Consider the following 14290-nt stretch of genomic DNA (forward strand, 5'->3'; position numbering starts at 1 on the left):
TAATGTTTTTTGTTTCGCCTGCGCCGTCCTTGTTGGCGTTAACAATTGTTAAGTTTTCTGCTTAATTTAGTTTGAAAAACACTACTTGTGATAGATCAATGATATTTTGTATGAAGTTGCATAACTATCAGTACATATCAGTTTGATGACTATTTCAAGGCCCTGCCCCTAGGTAATGGTCCAGTGAATTTGAATTGATTAGCAATTTTCAATGTTAAGTTTTCTGCTTAAGTTAGTTTGTTAGGAACTATTTGTGATAGATCGATGATATTTTCTATAAAGTTGCATTACTATCAGGTCATATCAGTTTGATGGCTATTTCGAGGCCCTGCTCCCTAGTTCATTGTCCAGTGACTTTGAATTAATTACCAATTTTCAATGTTAAGTTTTCTGCTTAAGTTAGTTTGATAGGAACTACTTACAATAGACAACAGTATTTTCTATAAAGTTACATTACAGTCTGTACATCTCAGTTTGTTGACCATTTCTAGGCCCTGCCCACTAGTTCATGGTCCAGCCACTTTGAACTAATTAGCAATGTTGCTGTCAATCAGATTGTGTTTTTTCTGAATTTATTCCAACGGGCGAGACGTATCTCTGTGTCAACAGTTTATTAAGATAATGAAAAACTTTATTGCTTAACAGCTTTACCAATTCCAAGTGGCTAATCTGTAAATAGTATATAAAAAATGAATGAAAGAAAATGTGAGGCAAACATCGATGAAACTGAAACCCAATTTAAAAAAAAAATCTGCTATTACCACCAAATTTCCTTAACCAGAGAGATACGACATTCAGCAACTACAGATGAGAATCCAGACTTGGATCTCCTTATTTTAATATTGGGACGGGCAGTTGAAAAGATTTAATTTTATGCTCACCATGCACATTGAAAGCAATCTTTACAGCGTGTGGTAATTTTAGTGCAACCTGATTGCACTTTTTATTTCATGTGTTTTTGTGCATGAAGTTCATTTATATGCACTATGTTTTGTGCAAATTGGTAAAAAGACAATGTGTAAGCTATTTTGTTTGTTTTTTCATTCATCGTGAAATGACAGTTTTAGTTTGCTTATTGACATACCCCCATGTTTGCGACGCTTAATGACTTCAAAGAGTAGACTTATCAATGAAATAAAAAAAGAGCAAATTGTTAATAATGTTGTTTGCTTTTACAGAAAATGTGTAGTGTTGCATATATTGGAAATATACTAATGAATAGTCTTGCCTATAATATGAATTGAATAAATTGCAAATAAAGTTATACGATATTAAAAAAAATGTATATGTTTATTTATCTTTGATTGATAGATATATTTGAAAGGCTGTGAGAATCTGACAGAGAGAACTCTCCATTACTTCCTTGATCCAACTTGGAATGTTGTGGAATATATGGACATGACCAGTACAGGATTATCTATTATTCCAGGCAAAATGGGTAAGGAAAAATTATTTTTTCCAACTCCCAATGGTTTATATTTAGTTTTACCATATTGTTAGTTCATTGGAATTATTTATTGTCTTAGGGTTATTCCAGAAACAAAATATATGGAGGGTTGGATGACACTTGAATTATTTTTGTATGGGTGGGGGCAGGTCACAAAGGTCAAATTGTGGGTTATATATTCAAAGTAAAATGCAATTATATGCATGATGGCCATGAAAAAGTGCCTTCCACCTACAGCTTTTATTCATGTTTAACTCCTTTTCCAAACATTTTGGCAGGTACAGTTATACCTCTTCCTCTTTAGGTGAAGCTTTTGGTACAGGAAACAACCTCTTCCGAACACTGGACATTTTCCCAAATTAAAAATGCCCAATTTTGAAGTAAAAGAAATTGATATAATTAAGGATTGGTGAAAAAAACTAAAATTTGAAATGGAAAGAAAATATTAAAGATTAAATTTTTGTATCATTACAATAACATACAAAAATGTGGGTAATTGTGTTGTGGTGTTTAGAGATGTGGAATGCATGTACAAGCCGTGTGATGGAACTAGCATGTGTAAACAGTTGAAAGTGTGTGTATTACATGTTTAAAAGGTGTTAGATGACAACGATGTATGCCATATTATCGTCTTTTATTTTAGAAATCATGCTTTTAGTAATTGTACCTTTCGGCTAACCTCTTATTATTTACAGGTAAAATGGTCAGCATTATTGGAGCAATTGGTTGTCCGCTGATATCACCAGCTACTGAAATCTACAGAACAAAGAGAAGGGCCGCATTGTTAGGTAAAATTTCTGACTTAATACAAAAAATCCATAAATTAATATTTAAATGTGTTTATCCATGTTTGTTTCAATATAAAAATAAGATGATGTGGTATGATTGCCAATGAGACAACTCTCCACAAGAGACCAAATGACACATAAATTAAAAACTATAGTCACCGCACAGCCTTCAACAATGAGCAAAACTCATACCGCTTAGTCAGCCATAAAAGGCCCTGAAATCAGAGAAATGACAAATGTAAAACAATTCGAACGAGAAAACTAACAGCCTAATTTATGTACAAAATAATGAAAGAAAAACAAATATGATACACAGCAACAAACGACAACCACTGTATTCCATTTAGGTTCAGCATGTGGTTAAAGTCTTTTAGACATCAATAACTTTGTCAAACCTTCATGGGATTTTATGAAATTTGGCGCCTTTAAACTAGTGTAACCCTGTCACATTCTGTATGTGCCTGGACGGAGCCTGTAGTTCAGTGTTTGTCGTTTGTTGCTGTGTAAATCTGGTTAAATGACAAAGGACTTAACATTAAAACAATTAGAACCTGTAGAAAAATTCACATTTCTAAAATGTTATTAATCATATATCATTAACATCTGTGTACAACTGCAAAAAAAATATATTTCATACCTTTTGCTGTCAATGACATATTTTTGTTATGTTATAAAGTTTATAATTATCAAGTCGTCATTTCAGAATCTAAAGGATTGTGGGTAATTTCATTGTTTATACACTAAAATGAAAATGATGTCACACCATTATATCCATTGTTTACCAATCACAAAGTTTAAGTGTACGTTTTTGTCGAGCCTGCGACATAAATCTCAAAAGCAAGACATAGTAATCCTTGATTTTGTCGTAGGTGTCAACATATAGGTTCAGCCTGTGGTTAAAAAGTTTTTCTTTGTCAAACCTTCATGGAATTTTATGAAATTTGGACAGAAGCTTGTTAATGACCAAAAAACAGTATCCAGAGCAAAAATTTGAAAATATTTATTTTCATTTTTCCATATTTTACTGATAAATGGACTTAGTTTTTTTACAGTTACATTCAGGCTCAGTCTGAGGTTAAAGTTTTTCAGTTATCAATAACTTTGTCAAACCTTCATGGAATTTAAGAAATTTGAAAAGAAGCTTGTAATGACCAAAATACAGTATCCAGAATGTAGAAGCATTAGTTATGGCACATCTTATTTCCATGGAAATTATTTGGGTCTGCCCTTTCAGTTATTGTCTATTGACTTTGAATATTTTGCATAGTTTAAATGTTAAGTTTGTGATTAGATCAGTTTAAGAAAGACTGCTAATGTTAAGTCAATGATATTTGGTATGCAGTTGTATTAGCAGTTGGAAGTCTCTTTTCCATGGTGGTTATGTGGCCCCCACCCCTCACTGGCCCTCAGCATGGTTCATTGGCTTTGAAACTTTTACATTGTTTACAAATTAAAGTTTTTGTTAAGGTTATTATAAAAAGAACCACTTATGATAAGTCAATGGTATTTGGTATGCAGTTTTATAAGCATTGGCATTTCTTATTTTCATTGGGTTATTTGGTCCTGTACCATAAATCATGGTTCATTGACTTTGAATGTTTTGCATAGTTTACATCTTTAAATATTGCCATTTGGATTCAATATTTGCATTATACTATCAAAGTTACAAAAAGGCCAGACATATTTCTGTGTCAGCAATTTATTTATATTATAATAATTTTTATATTTTTTACTTCCATTTTAATTTTCGTCAGGTTACCTTAAACAGGGAATATTACAAATGTTGGTTATTATGTTTGCCTTTTTATTTTTACAGAGACACCTTTAAAGGATTTACCTGTATATAAGATTGTGGTATTGAAAGATAAAAACTGTCATCATAGTTTCTACGAGATAGTAACTAAAAAACCACTGACGGAAAGGTACCTTAATATCTATAAGGATTACAGAGTGGAACCTCAGGATCCCTACGTATATAACATATATGAAGTGGAAGTTGGAATGGTAAGTGAGAAAATTTTGTATTAAAATGACAGTAGAGATATGGGGTATATGTCAATGAGCAAGGAACCATAGGACACAAACAAAAACCATCTACCGTTCGACATATGGTCTTCATCAATAGACAGCTGTTAATTTAATAAATCAAGCTTTAAATGAGGGCATGAATGGGGTACCCAACATGACGAATGACGGTAAAATATTTGTTAACGATAAACATTTTACTCCATTAAAAATTATGGCTCATTTGACACTTGCGATAACAAAAACCAGACGTTTGACGCTTGACGATAAAGGGCATTCCTTCCCTCCTAAATTGTCAAGAGTCTATCACAATCTGATAAAGATACAGATTCTGTGTCCACGCTTTGCTTCCAAAGATCTGTCAACAATCTGTCCTACTCTCTGTTCTGATAACTTTTTATATCAGCCTATGAAATGTCAGTCTCCAAATTTTTGAAGGTGTGAATCATTACGACAAAACTTGTGTAAAGAAAGTTAGAAAATAGCAAAAATAAATTGCTATTAAATTGGTTAGAAAGGTAAAATTTAGTTGGTTTACAGTATGTTAATTATAACATGTTTATCAAATTGACATGACAAATGACATTTCTGCACTCAAGTATTTAGAATCTTTCTTTTTATTAGTTTGTCAATAAATAAACAGGATTCAAAGAATTAAAGTATTTTAGTACTTTTGCAATTTTCGGAGCCATATTTTTACTTTTACCGCCTCCTTTCCAACAATTGCTCGTGACATTTTGAAAATTCTATTTATTTTTATCTATATTTATTATTTTGCAGGGCTTAGAAAACTTGGTGTTAAGTAATGGGTGTATTGTTATACTGCCTTACACAAATATCGATCCAGACACTGTCAATAAACTGACCATTCAGCTTGTTCATTTACTATCCAAGGTAACTTTATTGGAATGTAGAAAGATATGTTTTTGTGGGTTGACTAATTTAACCAGGCAGTAATAATTCCATGGATTATGACAACAAACAATAAGAACTTTCAGCTAAGATGTAGTTTTGATAGCTAAGGACAAAATTCATGATACGTTTTTCCAACAACTCTACCATTGCTTCACAATGGCTGAACAAGTTACCCTTGATTGCAAAACTTCTGTAATTTTCTTATGTGCAAAATTAGTCTGATCAAAATATCTTTTTCTTATAGGCTATAATTCATGGTAGAATTCAAGATTTATTGTTTTATGTTGTTCTAAAAGATTCCTACTAAGAAAATGAAATGAGAATTTATGAATTTGATATGTTTTGACACTTTATCACAATTGATTAACTTGACAGGTATGCCAATTGGCATTCATTCATTTTTTTTTAATGAAAATTTGCATCCAGCTAGAGTATATAGTATATTTGTGAAAGCCAAATTTTTCATTGCCATGAGATGATGAGAGTATATTTATTGTTTAATATTTCAGTACCCTGAGTGTATATTTGTGATAGCCGATTTATCAGACACTGGAGGCAAGACATCAGCTTCTATGACAAGGGAAGTAGTCTCAAACCTTGCTGTATGGAGTGAAAAGTTTGGTGCTGAGCAAACAGCTCCTCTGTAAGTTTTATACATTACATATGTTTCTTTGAATGATAATGAAAGTTACTGCCTAAGTACTTTGTATTACTGTGTACATATGTTGAATTGATTTGTAAAGATGAGTTGTACTTGAAATCAATATTTTGGCATTCATCGCCTTTAACCTTGTGGTACAAAGTTTGTCTTCAATAATTGTTGATGTTTTTTGTAAGAAACCCTTTTGGCTACCAATATGATACATACAGTGGATTCATTATTATTAGTGGGGAACCAGTTATTGTAGATATAGTAGGTAAAGGTAAACAATGAATTCAAATGATCAACAAAGTATACATTGTCTTTATCATTGTATGTAGACATTGGCTAATCCAAGAAATCAAATATCCATAAAAATACATTTTTTCTCACTCTACATTAAAATAAGTACCTAGGAAAACAGTACAAAGAAGTCTGATAAAAAAATCATTACTAGATCGTGATGAATCAAAAAGGATATAAGAAACCTATCAATTGTCATTTAAAAAGACCAATCGTGATTGAAAGCATAACATAATAAAATTATTCACTCTGGTTTAAAACACTTTTGATTTACCTTTATTTCTTTTTCAGAGCTGATTTGTACATGGACTTCACTTTTCCACACCAACAAAACTTAGTAAAAGCTCTAAATTTAATAGAGAGTATACATCAGATCCAGAAGAACAAAGACAGTGCTTATAAATGTGTTTGGGATGTTGACATGGTAAATAACATTCAGAAACAAAGACTACACTCCTCCCCACTCATTAGGATTCTTCTATAGAGCACACACATTATGAAAACATTCATATCACTAGCAATTAGTGGTACAGGGCCAAATGTATACAATCCTTTCTAAATCCTTTTTATGCAGGTTGTCAGTCAACATAATATCCATTCTGAATATTTTGTTGTTGGCAGTGCATAATAATGACATTTAGCCCTTAGATTTAGTGGTGATTTATGTCTGCAATATTCTAACTTTTTTAGTGCACTCATATTAGAGGAGATATTTATTTGATGCATTCACCTAATTTGTCAACTCGTGAAAAATAAGTTGGTTTGCAGTACTTAAATGAGAACAATGAAATAAGGGTTGCTTTATTTGTCATTTTATTTTCTGGTAGTCTTCTATATCTATAGTTTACCTTAGGGTATACTGAATTTATGCTCATTGATCTTTAGGTATACTTATTTTTGCATGTACATTAACCTAATTTGAGTTTTGCTCTTTGACCTTTAAGTATTGGTTTTAGCTTAGTGACCCTAAGATAATTGGCTGTTATACCTATATTTTTATTTGCTGATTGCCCTTTAAACATTGATTTTTCTCATTTTTAGAGACCTTGTAGTGACCCATAGATAGTCACTCTCCTATACTTGAGTCTTATTGACAACAACACCTACTCTAATTTTTTAATTGATATATGACTCATTAGACTGTAGCAAGGAAGTTGCATATGTAATAAAAATGGATAGATGGATATATTCCATTCAATTATTAAATATTTTCAAGAGGTTACATTAGAAGTTTCCTTGTAATATAATAGTCTATTGTTTTTTTCTTTCTAGTCTGGTGGAAAGAGCAATTCAACAACACTTAAATTTCTCAATAAGGCAATAACATCACTGAGAACAATTTTTCCATGGCATGGGAATACATATCACTCAATGTTACCTGATTGGGTGCAAAAAACATTTGGGAAATCAAAAATACGACTTGGTAACTTGATAGAAGTTCTCAACACAAGTTCAGATTCTATGAAATTCAACATGAATTCACGACCAGGAGGACCATACAGAGAGCTAGACAAACTTTTTGAACTGAGGCACCTAAGGGTAAGATATTTAAGTGTTTTAAAAAGTAGATTTGCATAGTTGTTTAAAAATGTGGTTTTGATTTAACAAGGAAACTTTCAAAAACTACATTAGAAGGTTTCTTAACCCCATTTAAGACATTTTCTCTGAGGGATAATATTCACCAATATTCACCCAATAATCCTTTTATTGTATAGCTAAGCTTGAAAAACTGCTTAAAACATATTTTTGTCACTGGTGATGGTGATAATTTGAAGCTTTATTTGCACTAGTGCAATATCATAGAATATTATATGCTAACTTTTCATTACTCTCTGTTGGAAATATTATGGTACTGTGCAATAATGTATTATATTGCGTTAAACTGAAAACAGTCAATCGATACAAGTTCTGATATTATTTCAACTGAGTTTCACTTAAAAGTTTGTGGAAACCAATTCTGATATTATGTCATATATTTCAATATATAATTTTTAGTAAAGGGTTATCAGGTAATGTGTTACAAAAAACAAAACCCCCAATCTTTTTATACTGTTTTCATCAGTGGATAAATTGCTGTATATTCCTAAAAGTGAGATGAAATATGCCAAAGGCAACATAGAAAACTAAAGACTGAGTAACGCAAAATCCACCAAAAAACTGGGGGTGATCTCAGGTGCTCCAGAAGGGTTAGCAGATCCTGCTCCACATGTGACATCCGTTGTGTTACTCCTATAAAAAAGGTTGATAAGATATATCAAGTGATAAGGCATCCCACAATAGCGGATTGGTAATCATCTATTATCTAACCCTAAGACATCACCAAATTCATAAAACCATTGATCATGTAAATTGACAATGTAAAGCTGTTTATAAAATTTTTTATTGCAGGGTGAATCAATATACTTTCCTAAGATGACAAACAAACCATGTTTTATAGATTTAGTAGCAGTCGGTGATTTCTGTAACAAATCAGCAACTAAATTACTGAATCCGGTAAAAAAAGCACCAGTAGCTGGTCTTGGTTTAAATTATCCATGTTTCACAAGACAAGATATACATGATTTCTTACTAGGCACACAAGAGGAGGTATTGTAATATTGTACTTATGGAAAAACTAATTAAGTTTATTATAGGATTAAAAGTCCTTCTAAAGGAATTTATTGGTGTATGAACTGGACCAATTCACTCACAAACAAATAAAAGTCTAAAGGACTTTTATGATATGTTTGTTAGTGACTTGGTCCAGTTTATACAATAATAAATTCCTTTAAAAAGGTGTTTAATCCTTATAAGTCTTTAGAATTGGAGATTATTAATTTAAATTCTCCACCCGTAACCACTATCACACGTAAATTGTATATTTGTGTCTTTGAATTGGCCTGGCGAATGAATATATTTTTTGGTCAACGCAAAAAAAATTCAATGAAATTTGCTTTCTGATAAAAAAATGAACTACAAAAATATCTTATTATCATTCAAATGGATGTTTTGTGTTTATTATTAAATTTAACGACGAACGCGAAGTGAAAATAAATATTTTTAACGTAGATCTGGTTTGTGTTATCATGGCCGCCATCTTGTTTACATTGGTTACAAAAAGTAGTTCTGTCAACGTTGTCTCTTGAAAAATAAATAACTTCAAGAGCCACTACTGGAAGCCCTCTCGACCAATCATATAAACATATTCCCTAATTTGCAAATCATATAAGAATTATCATGATATAGTCATTTACAGTAGAAGCATCTGTTTCAAATGTTCTGCTGAATTTTCATATTGATTCAGAAAGTCTTGAATGAACCAAGATCAAATTTTAAAGAAATATTTACTGCTCGATAGTGATTATCGAACTTCGACCTTATTTTCATTTTTTTCCACTAATTCTGTTATGTTCTCCCCTTTAAACATTTTGAAATCTATTTACCCTACTTTTTTCAAATATACCAAGAACTCAGGCTTCTGTAACTGACATATTTGCCTCCATGTTCTTTCTGCGATTTGTCCATTTGGTTTGATCGTCAAAGAGACATGCAGAAAAGACTTGTTAGGTTGTGAGCTAAGGGTTCAAAATCTGCCTTAACATAATTGTTTAGTACAAAAAAAATATATTCTAATAACATTCACATGTAACAATCCCGAATGACATTTACAATTTGCTCAAGATGTTAAGCAACTATTTATCAATTGTCACTCTCGAAACTGGATTTTATTTAATGGATGTAATTTCAGTTCTTTTTATTATTTATCAATATTTTTTTTCAGAATGATATATTTATCAAGGTTTTGGAAGAGAACCATACAATTGTAAAACTACCGATTGTCCACCGACATCCAGTTATCAAGGATCCAACTGTCTATGTTGTCAATGAAAATCTACCAGAGAAACCACATTTACCAATTGTAAGGGCACAAATGTATCCCACAACCATTCTATATTGGCAATCATACCACATCTCCTTATTTTTATATAGTTCTTAATAATTTTGTTAACACTGAAATAATCACATAAAATTTAAGTCAGAAAATGATGACATATTTTTCATGTCATCCAAGTCAATTTATCAATGAAATGTATGCATTGTCATTCATACAACAGAACAACTATCTTAACATTTTGTATGTGAGTAAAAAGAGTTTTATTTAAATACTGCATGAAATTTTATATTTTACCTCAAGAAACATTTTATTTTGTTGCTTGTTTTTTTATTTTTTTTTTTTTTTATTTTAATTATATGAATAAAACAAAAAGAATATACTTAAAAACTACTCACACTTTCACTCACTTCTTATTAAACACATTGTCATATTACCATGAGTATGCCTGAATGTCAATATATAAAGCAAATACAACTAAAATTTGCTAGCTACCTATAGCTCGCATAAAGTATGTGTATAATAAAAACTATAAATAATTATCGCTTTTATAAATTTTCCATGTTCTATATTTTATAGGATCATTTCTGGGATGGGAAGTTTGCAGATCATCTTTACTCTGGTAGAAAATACAGGGTACCAGTTTTACCTGATGGACTGTTACCTAGTGTTACAAGGTAGGTAACCACTAACATGATATCCATTTAACGTAAATTTCTACTTTTATAAACTTAGGTTGTTTGTTTACCATCTTATTAAAGATTACCTTATATCTCTTTTTATTTTTATACCCTTTTTATTAATTGTCAAAGGGTTCTTTTTACATTTAATCTTAATTTATCTTACTGTTTTTTGTCCATTAAGAATTTAAGAACATAACATATTGAAGTGTGGTGAAATACATATTATTTTCTTCATTTACAAATGAATTACATTCCTCTCTCAAAATTTGTGTAATTCTTTCTAATGATCTAAACTGATTGTTTTCTGCTACTTTACAATCCAAGATGGCAGAAGACACCTGATTGACTTTTTTTTAAAAAGAGCCTGGAATTCTTTTTATTTTCAGCCATTTTGTGAAAGTTGCCAAAATATGCCTGATATGGAAAGATGGTATTATCATGCAGCAAGGTCCACTAACTTATATGTTGGAAATTATTAGGAATGGTATGATATTTTATTTTTAATTTTAATTTTTTTAATTGAAAAAAGGTATAACAAATAATTCCTTAGAACAAACTCTTGTGTTATTTAAACTTTACCAGTATAAATCAAAGCTATGGAAATAAAAAAAGTAATGTGGAATTTGTTATGAATAAATAAAATGATGAACAATGCACCAAAGAATATATACAGGATACAGTGCATTGGAATGTACCACATTTAATGTATAGTGAAAAAATATAAAAGAAAGATTTTATGATTTGAACTTATAAGATGTGTACCACAATAACTACTTATATTTCATGGATGTCAAAATTTGATTTATATTAACATAGTTTTGGTTTCAATTTTTAGCCATTATTAAAACTTGATTCCTTTTTCTTTTCATGACAAGGTGACTACCCAGGAGTGCTGATAGAAGGCAAACTTCATTCCAGAACTAAGCCAGGTGATGAAACATATCTTGAAGCAGACAGGATGGTCTGGAAGGGTCTAAGGGGCATAACCACTGTGTTTGAAAGTGTATTGATGAATGATAATATCTATTTCACAGTAAGATCATATTTCAATTACGTTTCACTTATAAGAAAATTTACATGAGATATTATAAGTTATATGGTTTGCTCTGACCCCATATGGATCCATAGAGAATTAGTAAAATCCAGAGGGGGTTAGGTGGAAGGCCAAATCCCCTATGTATTTTACTAAACCTCTATGGATTTATAGGGGGTGAGTTGTGAACCATATAACGAATTTATCGCACACAGGACTTTTCCTGCTAGGTTATGTATAAAAATAAGTATTGAAATTCAATAACATTACTAGATAACATCAATATTAATAGTAGACAGGACATCATAATACCCCTATGAAATCTGCTGACCCCTACAGATCCATAAGGGGTCACCAGGTGATTGCGTTGAACCAATCACAATGTCACTAATTTACCCAAGGTGCAATAACATATCATACAGCTAGCTTGCCTCAGTCTAGTTTTGTTTGATTTTTTTTTATATACTGTCAAAAACTGTGAATTGTTTGATCTTTTCTCTAATTCTTGAAAAAAATCAAGTTATTTCATTTGACAGAACTACTAATTTCTTCTAATATGTCATATCAGAGTCAGAGTGAAAAAACTAATTAGGATCCCACAGATTAATTATTGGAAGGCATATATAATTAGCTTGTCCATGCATCAGTCAATATCAGTGTGTCTAATCTCTGCTTACAGTTTTTGTATTTTCATATTATGCTACATTCCACAGAAACTGCATGTAATTCGTGTATATACAAACTGTATTTAGAGTTTTGATATACCGTAATCTTTAAATGGGCTGCAATTTCTGCATATTATGAAATTATCTGTTTAGTTACGTTCAAAAGTTGTAAAAGGATACTATGGAATCATTTATGTTTGTTGATTGTAGATTAGTTGTGTTTTTTTTCGAAACTTAATTTGCCTAGTTTTGACTACTTTTGTATGCCAAACCTAAAAAATGAACATATTTTTTCCTGGTTCACCTATACCCAAAGAATCCACAAAAAATAATTTCACATGGATTATAATGAATCAACAGCAGTTTTGATTTTGTATAGGAAAGAGACTACTAAGACTGTTTTCTTTAATAATTAGTGCAATAATAGTCTAGCAAATCCTGAAGTTTTGACTGTTTTTGTATTGCATTACCCAAACTATTACTCTGTTTACATTACACAATAAACATATGTGAAAGATAAAGTTTTAAAACTTTTCAAGATGCAAATTATATTCTATATCAATTTTAGGGAGAATATTTTTACTATGATGAGAAGAGTAAATTTGACAGAACAGATGCATTAGAATGGTTTGCTGGAGTCAGAGAAAGACCATGTAAGTTGTAATGTATTATAATCCCGTATGAATAAAATAAAATACAAATAATGGGTATATATACATATCAGAGAGAAAATCATTGATGATACTAAGAAAAGGAAAATCACACAGCCCTAAAGATAGGCCTTCATTCAATAGAACAGTATGGGACTAATCTGTCATGCATGTGCTGCACATTTACAGATGGTTTATTCCTGGTGTGCATTCTAAAAAAGAAATCATGCCCAATTGATAAATTATAAAAAATCATATCACTAGTTCAAGAAGCTAAATTTCAAGTTATAAAAACAATTTGACATATCTGAAAAAATATTGATGCATAGAGAAATACATTCTATAAATGAAAATTGATTTATTTCAGATATGTGTGACAGTGTCCAGAAACTGGTACCCAATCATGCAACACTGGAAATTGAACAAGGAACAAGATGTTATCAGTGTGACAATTGTGTGACCAAAAATTTGGAATGTGAACACAATCTGTCTACTTACAGATACAGAAAGTAAGTTGTTCCTCAGGTATATATTTGCTGGATTATTTCCTGAAAAATGTAGAGGCAAATATATTTTATAAAATGGTAATAGATCCATATTTAAGTAAATAAATCAGACATAATTCGATTCTTTATTCGTTTCACTCTGAGAATATGTATTTTTATTCACATTCCTACCCCCTGTATCACAAACGTTCAATTTAAAGGTAATGAAATAGAAGGTGCCTTGTTCATCAGCTTCTTGTTAAACAAAAACTTATTGGTACATAATTTTACATAAAATGGTCTCAAAACTACAATTCAGGGCATTCTGAAACTTGGAATTAAGCGTCCTGTCAGCATGCAATAGAATGTGATACACTTTCACATCCATTGTTCATCAACTAATTGTTTTCTGAATACTTCTAGTGGGGGTTTCATTTTATATGCTCACAGTTCAATTTGTTTTTATTTAAAAGTAAGTTGAAATTCTTGAAAAATTGTCCAGATTGCAACTACACTTTTCTTCACATTAAAATTGAGAATGGAAATGGGGAATGTGTCAAAGAGACAACAACTCGACCAAAGAGCAGAAAACAGCAGAAGGCCACCAATGGGTCTTCAACACAGCGAGAAAATCCCACACCTGGAGGCGGGCTTCAGCTGGCCCCTAAACAAAAATGTGTACTAGTTCAGTGAAAATGGACGTCATACTAAACTCCAAAACATATAAATGAACTAAAATTAAAAATCATACAAGACTAACAAAGGCCAGAGGTTTCCCTAATGAT

At 31.2% G+C, this 14290-nt stretch overlaps 1 protein-coding gene across 4 annotated transcripts in view; it reads left to right on the forward strand.

The window, feature by feature from the left end:
• The window catches only part of LOC127734644 (uncharacterized), an 80183-nt gene that overhangs the window by 18334 nt on the left and 47559 nt on the right, over positions 1-14290 (forward strand). For all 4 annotated transcript variants that reach the window (XM_052244631.1, XM_052244633.1, XM_052244634.1 and 1 more), the window contains 14 exons: positions 1312-1438; positions 2143-2235; positions 4052-4239; positions 5041-5154; positions 5685-5818; positions 6410-6542; positions 7391-7657; positions 8507-8704; positions 9879-10016; positions 10569-10666; positions 11059-11156; positions 11548-11705; positions 12939-13023; positions 13388-13529. In XM_052244631.1, coding sequence (XP_052100591.1) covers positions 1312-1438; positions 2143-2235; positions 4052-4239; positions 5041-5154; positions 5685-5818; positions 6410-6542; positions 7391-7657; positions 8507-8704; positions 9879-10016; positions 10569-10666; positions 11059-11156; positions 11548-11705; positions 12939-13023; positions 13388-13529 — 1973 coding nt within the window. The remainder of the gene's footprint in view (positions 1-1311; positions 1439-2142; positions 2236-4051; positions 4240-5040; positions 5155-5684; positions 5819-6409; positions 6543-7390; positions 7658-8506; positions 8705-9878; positions 10017-10568; positions 10667-11058; positions 11157-11547; positions 11706-12938; positions 13024-13387; positions 13530-14290) is intronic.

This window comes from Mytilus californianus, unplaced genomic scaffold (assembly GCF_021869535.1).
Source record: "Mytilus californianus isolate M0D057914Y unplaced genomic scaffold, xbMytCali1.0.p SCAF_3, whole genome shotgun sequence".
In the NCBI taxonomy this organism is placed as follows: Eukaryota; Metazoa; Mollusca; class Bivalvia; order Mytilida; family Mytilidae; genus Mytilus; species Mytilus californianus.